This window comes from Pteronotus mesoamericanus, unplaced genomic scaffold (assembly GCF_021234165.1).
Source record: "Pteronotus mesoamericanus isolate MK-2021 breed Mesoamerican mustached bat unplaced genomic scaffold, CSHL_Meso_final contig_78, whole genome shotgun sequence".
Classification (NCBI taxonomy): Eukaryota; Metazoa; Chordata; class Mammalia; order Chiroptera; family Mormoopidae; genus Pteronotus; species Pteronotus mesoamericanus.
In genome coordinates this window covers 19,423,000-19,435,702 of record NW_026555258.1, presented here as the reverse complement: position 1 = coordinate 19,435,702, position 12,703 = coordinate 19,423,000, and the positions used below count along the sequence as shown (strand labels likewise).

The window sequence follows — 12,703 nt, the reverse complement described above, 5'->3', positions numbered from 1 at the left end:
GATTTAAGACTAATACCTTTTTAGCAAGTTGTTCAGGTATAAAGCAGAACAATTGGAAATCATGGCTAATGTGTTTGGAAAAAAATTTTGCTCTTTGTCAAATACATGGAAATAAAATGTTTTTTTCTATTCTGTGAACCACAACATTTTTCTAGTAGGAAATTTAATATTTTCAACATACAATGAAAAATGACAACCATGAATAACATGCAAGCAATTTTTAGTTAAGAAAAGTCTGATTTTGTGTTAAAATTTTTTTTATCATATTGTTTGCTAGCTGTTCGCCCCTTCTTTGAGCTTATTCCTTGAGTCTTTAACATGACTTATTTATCTACTAGCTGCAGGGTTACGCCCTTAAACAACATAGCCTGAATACCCTCCCTCACTGGCGCCTGGCAACCACCATTCTGTTCTCTGTTCCTATGAGTTTGGTGTTTTTTCTTTCTTTCATAATTGAGATTTTATTGCTTGTTTAGAGGATAAGAACACAGACATTTCAATTTGTACACAATTCTTAACATAAGTACCAAAAACTTGAAGTTATGTAGTTATAATTTTTTTTTCTAAACAGTTATTCCAGTGACTTCCCAGCTTAAAATTTGGAGGCTGATTTTCCTTAAGAGAATATGTACCAATATTTTCAAATGTTGATATGCTGTTACATCAAAGTCCCACTACTTCACAATTTAATATCATATATACTACATAACCGTATTTTTAGTCTTCCACAGCACATTAACAAAGTTGCTACGAAAACTGGACTACCACGCCAAAGGTGTTGCACAAAATTCTGACAGGGAGAGCCAAGATCAAGGAGTGGTTTTCTTTAGGAAACAACTCTACCAAAAACATGAGAACAGAAGTAATTTGAAAATGTTCAAGATAACATAAATGCATGGCTGACTCCAAACCGCCATTTAGCATGCTTTGTACTCTAGGCTATAGAACTGCCTCCAGCTATGAACTGTTAAACTGACATCCAAGACAATTAAAGCCTTTCACATTCAACATCCCACTATTTTCTGGTTTTACAAAAACAAACAAAGAAACAAAAAACACCCCCCAAAACAGCAAATGATTCCACCTCTTAAAAAAAAGAATTTATATTAAAAAATACTTCTAGAGCTACTAAAAAATGTGCATTTATGGCATAGTCGATACAAATATTCCCCTGGATTGTACAAGAAAGGAGACAGGGACCACTGAGAAAGCATGGCACACGATATTAATCATACTTGGCTTCTTTCTCTCTTTCTTCAGCTAAAGCTTGACTCTTCCCATTTTTAAAGATTTTATTTATTTATTTTTAGAGAGAGGGGAAAGCGGGGAGAAAGAGAGGGAGAAAAATATTGATGTGAGAAACATTGATTGGTTGTCTCTCATACATGTCCGGAACGCACAACCCAGGCACGTGCCCTAGCTGGGAATCAAACTGGCGACCTTTTGCTTTGTGGGAGGACACCCAATCAACTGGGCCACCCTGGTCAGGGCTCCCCTCGTTTTCCACGGGGGGCTTTGTTTCCACTTTTGCAGGAGCATGTTTAGCTGACAACCTTGCCAATCTCCTCCTGGGCTCCTTTTTGCTGGGGGTGGGGAAGGGTGCGGGAGTGGGGGTGGGTGCACACCTTCGGGCCATGGTGCTCTAAGAGCCTCTGCAAACCTGGGCTCAGTGGATGCTGCTGCTTCCCCCGCTGCCCAAGCTGTTTGGACCAGCAATGGGGTTCCCGGTGGCAGAACTGAATGGAGTCTGGCTTTTTAAGTTTCTCAAAAACATTTCATGTTGGTTGCACAAAATTCAGAAAAATTCAGAGAAGTGAGAGCACATATGATAAGTCTTTCTCTGCCTGACTTATCTCACTTAGCACAACGCCCACAAATTTTATCCATGTTGTTGCAAATGACAGGATTTCCTTTTTTTAATGGCTGAATAATACCTGTATCCATATCTATCACATTTACTTTATTCCTCCACCTCTTGATATACACTTAGGTTGTTTCCATAGCTTGGCTATTGTGAATCATGCAGCAGTGAACACAGGGCTGCATAATATCTCTTTGACATAGTTACTTCATTTCCTTTGGGTACCCCAAAATGGGATTTCTGGATCATGTGGTATTTCTATTTTTCATTTTCTGAGGACTCTCCATATTGTTTTCTGCAATGGCTGTACCAATCTGCACTCCCACCAACAGTGCACGAAGGTTCCTTTTCTCCACATCCTCACCAATGCTGTTACGTGTCTTTTGATAATAGCCATTCTAACAGGTGTGAGGTGATATGCCATTAAGGTCTTGATTTTCAGCAATACAACTGTAATGATCCCAAGGCTTATACTGTGAAAACAAGAAGCTTTCCCCTTACCTGTGTAACCAGATGGACATTCACAAACGAATTCCCCTACCCGGTCTTTACAGACTCCATTGTTGAGGCAGGGCGGTGGGCTGCATTCATCAACGTCCGTTTCACACTTTAAGCCTAAAATGCAAACCGAACACTGAAGGACAATCAGAGAGAGGGATTACGAGAAACAAGAGTCATAAACATTATAAGGTAATTATCCCAAAATTCTGAATTTATGGGGAATGGTGGTGGTAAAGAAATAGCCAATATTCCTAAGTATTTAGTAAAGGCACTGCCTCATTCCTAAACAGATTTAAGATATCCTTAGAAGGATACATAAAAGGTAGGAACATATCCCAAGTTGGAAGTGTGTGTGGTTGGGGAAGTAGGGGGAAGGAAATCTGGAAGCATAAAATGGAGCCAGGAATTTGGTTAATTTCAAAGTGGAAAATGGAAAGTGGAATATACTTGCTACCAGGGTCACTTGGCTGAGCAGTGGGGGTGGGGCTAAATCCTACCAGATCTTAACCCCTATGCCAGGTGCCTTAGAGTGGGACAGTATTTTTGTACAGAGTGCAAACAGTCTATCTCTGGGCTAGCTCTGCTGGAAACCATGTTCTTCTCTATACCACAGGGTCTCATAGTGCGGTCCTTGGATCAACAGCATCAGCACCACCTGGAACTTGGTAGAAATTCACATTCTCGGACCTTTCCCAGACCTACTGAGTTGTAAATTCTGGGGCAGAGGTCCAGCAATCTGTTTTAACAAGCCGTCCAGATGATTCTGATGCACGTCAATATTTGAGAATCACTGTTCTATGTCATGCCCTTCCTCAACCACTACTCATCCATAAAATGTTGGTACAAGATCCATTATTTCTTATGGAATGTCAGGAAATTTATATTTATAAAAATTAAAACACACACACACAAGCAAGCTATAGTAAGTAGAATACCAATATTCTTGAGAGCCTTGGGCTATATTTTGTTTCCCAACTTTCCTTTTGCTTATTTTGTAGTGAATTCCTTTATTTAAATATCATTTTTTTCTCAAAAACATTTCATGTGGGTTGCACAAAATCAGAAAAATGCAAATACTTAATTTCTAGAAGAAAACAGGAAATTAATTGTAAATAAATTGCAATTTTAAGATGTAGCTTATTTCTCCTCAAAAATTATGTTTCAGAATGTGAACCAAACAGCAACAAAACATAATTCTTACATAATTCCTATATAATCAAGTCAAAAAACTCATGCTGTTTTTCTAAACACAACTTCTAGAAAGATAGAAACAAAGCAACAAACCATAGCTATTTATAAGAACATTCACTAGGGTGAAGCAAATGAGGGAGACTGGAGTTTGTTTAAAAATGTTTATGCTGGACAATCTGTTCAATGTTGGGTTTCAGGCATTTAATTTGTGTTAGAATGAAACCTTGGACAAGACCTCTGGAACTGCATTCCAATTTAAATTGTAAAATATGATGTGACTTTTTCATCAATAAAATAATTCTTTATTCTTCCAAATGTGCAAAGAATACTGTCATTTGTAAGGTATGTATACCTTTTTTCTCCTATTGGTTTATCTTGTTCAACCAAATTTTTGTGCATTGATACAGCCTAATGTACCTTATAGGGTTTATTATTAATGTTCCAAAGTTAGACACAGCAAGTCACAATGATTCCATACGAATAATACATTAATATTTGCATTGCTCTATGTTACCTGTATATCCAGGTGGACAGAGACAGACGTAACCGCGCCCCAGTTGTTGGCAGGTCCCACTATTGTGGCAGGGGTTTAAGAAGCATTCATGGAAAACCTGCCAGGGACAGAGAAGAAATCTGCCAAACTAAACACTCTATTCATTTCAAAGTAACCTCGACTAGGGAGTTAGAAGGTCTACAACATTAGATTGCTGCTTCCTGTTTTCAGGTGAGTTCACGCAAGCTAAAAGGACCACGGCCTGATGTATGTCGGTGCTGGCCACAGATGATATGTCTAATTCTTGAGTGACGACCCGTATACCAAGGAAAGGGCTCCAGCCCAGACCAGCTAAATCAGGATCTGGTGGGGCAGGATTGTGCATCATTAGTTTAAAAAGTTGACCAGTGGATTCTAATATATCTGCAGGGTTGATAGTTATAGCTCTAGGAGTCCCTACAAAATCTGTGTCCACTAGGCTCAGTTTGAAATATGACTTATGAAGCCCTTATAAATCAGTATGTTTGGATGAGGTGGTAGGAAGTTGAAATAAGAAATAAAACCTCATTATCTGCCTTAAAAATACTTAAAGCCAAGGAATTTATCATGACATTGGGCAGGGTGAATTCACAGTAATGGCTGAACAATTAATTTAGTTATGTTCATGAGTTATGCTTAATTTTTTTAAACTGACATCCCTTACTCCAATTAAGTGATTTTTTATTCTTTTGCAGACAAAATAATTTAAAATAATATTCATGGAAGTTGAGTAACTCTTCCTGCCAATCAGAAAAGTCCTTTGACTAATCCAAATACTCTACCCAGATGATGGGTCATGCGTATGGTAAGTTAGTCATTAGTGAATCGAAAGGCCATCCATAACCTGCCCTTGCCAGGTAGCTCAGCTGATGAGAGTGTCATCCCTCCATGCCAAGGTTAATGGTTTGATCTCTGGTCAGGGTGCATACAAGAAGCAACTGGGAACAACAAATCGATGTTTCTCTCTCTTTCTCTCCCCCTCACTCCTTCCCTTCCTCTATTTAAAAAAATCAATAATAAAAGTTCTCCATAGCTACATATTCTCTATGCCAGAACTGCTTGGAAAAAAATTTCATTTTTGGTATTTAGAACTTCTGATGCTGAACTTTTGGGAAGTTCTTATTAGAAGTCACAAGTAAATACAATTATTCTTTGATAATATTTATGAGTCTCAGTTACTTGAAGTTTCAACTCTGATAATTTTCCTCTTTATGGCATGTATAATGATGAGTTGTTTTCCAAACATTCCACTAGAGAACACTTTATACATAGAAAATGAACTTGCCTGACTGCTGACTTCATACTTTGTTTTGGTATGTTCAGAAGTATACGGCACTATACTTTCCTCTGCTGCTGAGAAAGTTGAACCAAAACCTAATAAAATTAATGGGAAAACATTAGAGAAACATATTATTGTGTGGTAGATACTGCTAATATGTAGACTCCATTTAAATACTATGGTCAAGATTCTGGTTCCCAGGGTAGGCAAAGCCATACATATTTTGTTTTAGTAATATTAAAAAAGAAACCATAGAGATGGATGGGATACATCATTAAATTCTAGGCTCTTAGAAATTGGAAGTTATCAAGTTCAACATCTCCAAATTAGGAATCTTTGAGTCACTGCTATCAAAAAGACATCAAAAGGACAATTTAACAAGTCTAGATGCCCAAATCCACCGACACTGTTAATATTCAGAACTGAAGCTACCACAGAGACAAGTTTACATCTCCAACACAGGATTGTGTAGATATAAAATACATCAACTTACTGGAGCAATCTGTGATGGACGTGGCACCGGTGAAGGTTGTAGTTCCGTAGAAGGGACAAGCTAAGCAGAAGGACTTCCCTGCGTCAGGTTGGTAGTAGTCTTGAGGACAAGGATAACAGGGCTTTAACCCAGATCGAGAGAATTCTCCGAGTGGACAAGGTACTGCAAGGGTAAGAACAAACCATTTGTTCATTGAAGTAACACAGCGTATGTTTAAAAAAAAATGCAATAACCTTGGATGGTAGGAAAGCCACTCAGTTGCTAATAAATTCTCTTGTGCCTATTTAATACCCAGACCATTTTATCACCCAGGTAAATGTTTTGTTTTCTTTCTTGCCTTTAACAACCGACATAAATTCAATAAAAATTCAAATTGGCCATATAATATTGTATTCTGATTCTTCTACTTACATTGTATCACAAGCATTTCCCAAATCAGTCCCCAAATTATTAAATAACATGGTTTTGAATAAATGAAAGATATTACATTCCATTGACAGACCATAACTGATGTAATGTTTTCTACTATTGGACATTTAAGTTGATCCTATTTGTTTGCTATTACAAATAACGCTGATGTGAAATTTCCTACATAAATTTCGTATATAGCTCTGATTACTTCCTTGGGATAACACTTGAATTTGAGGTGAATAGTTAGTTCTGAAGTCATGAAACATTTAAAGCTGTTAATATACAATGCCAAATCATTAAAAATAGTTCCAGTTTAGTTTCATCAGCAGTGTCTGAAAACGCTCTTCTTACTGCGTGCTCATCAGCATTGATTATGATTATTAAAATTATTCTGATTTGAAGGTGAAAATAGAATTGCACTGTTATTTTAATTTGCATTTTGATGGTAAAAGAATTTGCTTTATTTAAAAAAATTTTAAAGATCTTATTTATTTTTAGAGAGAGGGGAAGGGAAGAAGAAAGGGGGGAAAACATTGGTGTGTGACAGAAACATCTATCAGTTGCCCCTTGCATGCCCCCAACTGGGGACTTGGCCTGCAACGCAGGCATGTGCCCTGACCAGGAATTGAACCAGTGACCTTTCGGTTTGTGGGAACAATGCTCAACTCACTGGGCCATACCAGTTAGTGCTAAAGTTGCTTTTAAAAAAAATGTCTATCAGAAATTTGTATTTCTCCTGTATATTTGTCATGTGTGTGGGGGTCTTTTATTTTTAAACCTTTTAATGTCATTTTTGTATTAGACTTGCTTTTTGTGTACAACACTGAAGAAAATTTGAATATTGTTAACCAAACCTGAAATTCTCACCATTATTTGGTAGAACATTAACCAAATAAGAAAATAGCCTCAAACACAACACGGGCCTTGTTTTTCTTCAATACATTTTGGTCGCATTTGGCATAGGGACAATGGGATAGACAACTGATGACTAATTCCTTGGGCTGGGGCTTTAGACTGTGATCCACATATGCATTCATCTGGAGTGTGCTCTTTTCTGTGTGAAGTAATATCATTTCTGTGAGCCCTGAAACCATTATAAACTAAAAACTACTACAATTATTAAGACACAACTGCATAAATTTAAGTATAGAAGGCAGAACTTAGAATGTAGCTATTTAGCATATCGACATACTTATTATTTAGGTTTTGGATTCTTGGTTATAAAAGTTAATAATTAGTGACATGGTTGCAACAGAGATGTACCCGAGGCCCGAGGGAGCAGGACGCTCTGAGTGATGTGTCTCCTTTTGGTTGGTATGATAATAAATGTTACATAAATAATAAAATGGTTGTGATAATCGCAGATGGTTAGGTCAAAGTTCTTAAGTAGAAAAAGCCAGCCAAATCTTTTGCATATGAGAGTCGTTTACATACCCAACTGATAAAAAGGAGTCAAACTGAGTAATGTCTATTAGATGAAAATATGTCTTGTAGGTATACTTGTTACATTTATGAAAAGTTTTAAACTATAAATATTTTTTCACCAAAAATAAATTAATCTATTCTTTGTTGCTAAATCTCAGAGTTCTAGAAAGGGCTTTGCATAAACATAGTATAAACCTGTTGAGTTTAAAATGGGTTTTCTGAATCTCAAATTTCCAAAAGTGATTGCCCATTTGGAAAAGGTGCCTTTGAAACAGCTAATTAAAGTAGTTAATTGAAAGTATAAATCCTCCACTGGTAAAAATATAAATTCTGTCAATAAAAACCAAGATGCTATGATAAATTAAACTGCTTTTTACATATAATTGTTTTCAGTACAATCTCACCCTTAAAAAAAAAAAAGGACTATGGCCTTAAAAACTGACAGAATGTCAGAAGTTATATTAAGATATAATAATAATAAAACCTTAAGATTAAAAGTCAATAAGCCAGTTGGCATCTCAAAATAGTGAACATGTGTTGTCTATACTTTACTTTTGGGCAGAGAAAGTATAAAATTTTTATGTGAAAATTAATTTAAATTACATTCCAAGGGCAGACAGTTATCAGAAATATACTTTCTAGGGGTAGACAATCAACATTTAATATATTATTTACATATGCAGTAAATATACATGTATATATACATGCATGCATACATATAAAATATGCATGTATATAAATATGCACAATAGTAGCACTATCTAGTACATAATACCATATTAAACATATATGCACACCTACACATATACAGATACATATGCAGTTTGTAATGGATTAATGTTAAAAGAAAGGAGAAAGTTTCATTTTGAATCTTGGCCAAAGAAACTGGTTTTTGAGACAATAAAATGGAACAAAATATGCCTCATCTCTTCTAGTGAAGAGAAAGAGAAAAAATTCTAAGTATGCCAGAAGTGGTATTAAAATAGAGTTATAAAAATAAAACAATGAAATGACCAGGGTAAAGGGCAGCCCAAATGCCTATTCCTGGAAGTGTTAAGGACAATGCACAGCCCTGGAGCCAGGTAGGTTTTGCCTTTTAAATGGGTTTCCTAGGACAAGTGCAGAGGTCAGAAACTCTCATCCTGAGTCTCCTTTTAACTTCATCCCAGAGGATCTGGGTAAGAAATGTTGCCCTCCTGTTCTTTCTCCCATGAAATCAAATGGAAGCAACACACACACACACACCCCTCGCCCCTCCGCCCCCCATGTAGGAGGCTTATTCTTCAGCTAAAAACTATTTAAAAAATTAAAAAAAAATTCACACTCTTCATTTGTAATCACAGACCCTAGAATATTTAATAGCCTTGGAAGTGATAAAAGAAATTTATTTAAAAAGTGATAAAAGATAAAATGTATAAAGCATGTAATATCACTTTAACATACTAATATACTTAAATATAACTGCTATATTGATGAAAGATATTTTAAGTTCAACATGCTAAAGAGTGTAAAAAGTATTATCTTAGAAAAAAGTAAGGTAACCTGTACAACATGCCCATAAAAATAAATCAGAACAGAAAGAAAGCAAATAAAAAGGAAAGAAAAAGAGGGGGAGAAAAAGGCAGGGGGAGAGAGAAAGAGGAAAAAGAGGGTATAGAAAACTAAGAAAAATGTATAAGGGACCATTTTAAAACTCATACAAACTTAAGTTTAAAGTAAAATGGTGTTTATCCAGCACCACAGGAAAGAGTGTTGTTTTCTGTTATTTCCAGTTCTCACTCATGACAAACAGAATGTGGTTACAGAATGTGCTAGGAATATTAGAAGAAATAGGACAGTTACCAGAAGTCTGGAGACTTTCTGGAAATTATAATTGCTTAATTGCAATAATCTGGTGTTAGACAAACCCCAAGGCTTACTTGGAAAGCTAAAAAAAATAATTGTCAAATGCAAACCTGTTTTACTGTAAAAATCCTAGTTGCTTTTGTGGTTGGAGAAAGGGAGCAAGAAAGAGAGAGAGCATTTTCTTTCCTGAAGACTTTCTCCCAAAATTAGTTGGTATACTGACAAAATGAGAGTCTCTAAAAGATCTATTTCAACCATAATGTGAAGGCTTGTTTGACTTTTAATAAAAAAAAATCCAAAGCTGGTATTATACAACAGACATGGTTTATGAGTTACAATTAGGTCCCAGTTAAATTCTCAACTCTTCACTGAGACATTAGGTTGACAAATACTGCTCATCCAATTCCTCAGGCCTAACAGACTTTCATCTGCTATGATCCTACCAGACTAAGATAATTTTAACAGAAGGAATATATAAAAATCAATAGTATATTTTCCCTGTACCATTCAGCTTACGAAGACTACATTTCCCAAGATGCAATGCTAGACACTTCTCTGCCTACTACTACACTCAAAGGTCCTAAGCAGTTGTTTTCTAGGAATGCCAGTCTCTAATTAAATGCCAATGTCTATATGACTGTAATGCAATGAAGGTGGAAGAGGGAGGGGGGAGGAGGGTGTGTGTGTGCGTGCATGTGCGTGTGTGCGTGTGTGTGTGTGTGTGTGTGTAGCTTGAGGAGAAATGGGGAACCAGGAGGGTGGCTTCTTAAAAATATCACTTATTCAATAAGGGAACAGACAGCTTTTTAAGTTCTAGATTGCCATAGGCCTTAGGTTTTTCAGTAAGGTTGTAGAGAGTGAGAATACACAATTAAAAAAAATTGATCTTGCAACGAGGCATGCTTGTTTTGTTCTGTGAAGTAGCAGAGTGAAACCAACAACTTTTAATTTTTAATCCAGTTCCACTGATTTTGCAAAGTAGCTACAGTTTTTGGCATTTCTGGCAATAGGCTTACCTAACTTCATTCCTAGTTTTCACTTAAGTATTGGCTGGCTGAATAAGAGGAAATACTCTATGAAGAGACAGTTATTTACATTCATTGCATAGAGTAGACATATGGTTTTGCTGAAAATATTCCACCTCTCCATGCATAGAACCTAGTTGGCTTGGAGAAATAGCAGTGTGTAAGGCTTTGATAACCTCCACAAGCAGAAACGTCCACGGCTCCTCTCTTCACAGTTGAAGTGTTTGTTGGACATGGGTGGCAGCTCCGGGCACCGAAATCTGGCTGATAACTGCCCAGTGGACACGATTCACAAGTCTCAAGTCCATTTATTGAGTAGGTGCCTTGTTTACAAAGAGCTAAAAAGAAGAATGTAATATGGTTAATAACAGTGACATTAAGCTATAAAAAAATTAGTACTGTGTAGAATAGGGTTTTCTGCATTGTAGCTTTTTTAGGACGGACAGAACGAAGGACATAACTCTAAGCATACGCATTGTATGTTAGTCTTCCTCATACTTGTGTATACTAGCAAGTTTTCAACTCGTTTCCAGTGTCTTCTGTTATTACCCAGTACAGTGCTTGACACAAAGAAAGTGTCAGTAGATAGTTTTTGAGTGAAGTTAGAAATCTGCATCTCAGAAAGTTGCTATCCTAATAACAGGTTAGCATGTGGGAATGGCTCTCGTACAAGTTTGCAGCTTGAGTGACAGCAACAAAACCCCAAATGGGGCTAGAGCCTCATAACCCAGCTGGACACTTGGACGCTCTACTTACCAACTGGCCCTCCCACCTCTTCCTACCTACAGATACCATTTCACAGGAGGGCTGGAGGAGCAGAGAGTGAAAACAGTCCTAGCACCAGGCCCAGAAGGGTGAGTCAAGCAAGTTTCTAAAATTCACTGGTTTTGTAGCAGAGGAGTCAGGCCAGGTTCCCTGCCTCCAAGTGTGCTGTCCTTTCCTCTTGCCTTTGCCCTCTGCAGGAGTCATTTTCAGGACTGCCAATGTGTGTGGGGCACTTTCTATCACTCAGAACTGTTCTTCAGTTTATATGTTCCAATGTGCATTCACACCTGCATCTGCAACCACAGCAAGGAGGCCTAATGTTGAAATTCCTTCTTTTGGGTATGTCTTACTGTAACTTCAAAAATGTGCCCTTCAAAAATGTTCATTTAGAATAACAGTAAAATATTTTGAAGATATTGAATATTTTCTTTAGTAGCCAGAATACAAGCATGTTGTATCTCTAGTTATGAATTTCCAAGTAAATAGAGAGCTGGTCCCATCAAGTTGAATACTATTCGAACAATAAAGCAACCTAATGTTTGCAAAGTGTTATGCGAGCCCTTCCCACCAATGAAGGTGAGGTTCAATGAAAAAATCCAGGCAAGCCGATGAATGTGGATTGGAATTATTGACAGTGGAGTCTGACTTAGAGCAACAGAATGTTCCAAAAGGCAACATAAATGGACTTGTTTCAAGTATGGGAAACATTCAGGTAATATTTTATAATTGAAAGAAAGAAAAGGTGAATGAATGCACTGGCTTCTGGGTGATGCTCTTATTTCATCCTATTTGCCATTTAGATTCCATAACTGGAGGCAAAATTCAGGCTTCTGTGTTCAAACTGCGCAGGTAAGCCTCTACCTTTACACTCCGTGCTGTCTCTCGAATGGAGGTATTCAGTGTGAGTCCCGGCTGGACAGGGTTTGCACTCAAGTTGCCCTTCTTCATCTTGATAAGATCCCATCAAACAGCTTTCACAGCCAAAACGCTCCAGAGAATAATAGGTTCCCAAAGGGCATTTCACTGAAGAAAAAACAAACAGGAAACACTGACCACAGTAAACAACAGCAACGGCACCTTCAGCCTCTTTCCTCCTACAGCCTGAGGAAGTTATAAAGCCTGCGTCCAGGTACTCTTGTTAATGGGTTAAATTGTCTGCCAGAGGTTCACTCACAGAAATGCCGTCCTAGAAACCAAGAGTAGATTTGTTTTTGAGAAAACGCAAATTGTTGTTTACCAAGCTTAGGCTTTGTATCATGGGGAACTTCAGAGTGTGTGTGAAGGCTTGGGTAAGCCACATTGCTCTGGGAAACACACAGCTAACAAAGAAAAGCTAACACAGTGCCGAACAAAAGGATAAAACGATGAGCATTCA

General features: G+C 37.3%; 1 protein-coding gene across 1 annotated transcript in view; it reads right to left on the bottom strand.

Moving 5' to 3' along the window:
- SVEP1 (sushi, von Willebrand factor type A, EGF and pentraxin domain containing 1) overlaps nucleotides 1-12,703 on the bottom strand; it is a 159,165-nt gene that overhangs the window by 67,756 nt on the left and 78,706 nt on the right. The window contains exons 17-22 of the mRNA XM_054584536.1: nucleotides 12,190-12,351; nucleotides 10,740-10,901; nucleotides 5,858-6,019; nucleotides 5,371-5,459; nucleotides 4,068-4,164; nucleotides 2,363-2,476 (exon numbers count right to left, since the gene is read on the bottom strand). Coding sequence (XP_054440511.1) covers nucleotides 2,363-2,476; nucleotides 4,068-4,164; nucleotides 5,371-5,459; nucleotides 5,858-6,019; nucleotides 10,740-10,901; nucleotides 12,190-12,351 — 786 coding nt within the window. The remainder of the gene's footprint in view (nucleotides 1-2,362; nucleotides 2,477-4,067; nucleotides 4,165-5,370; nucleotides 5,460-5,857; nucleotides 6,020-10,739; nucleotides 10,902-12,189; nucleotides 12,352-12,703) is intronic.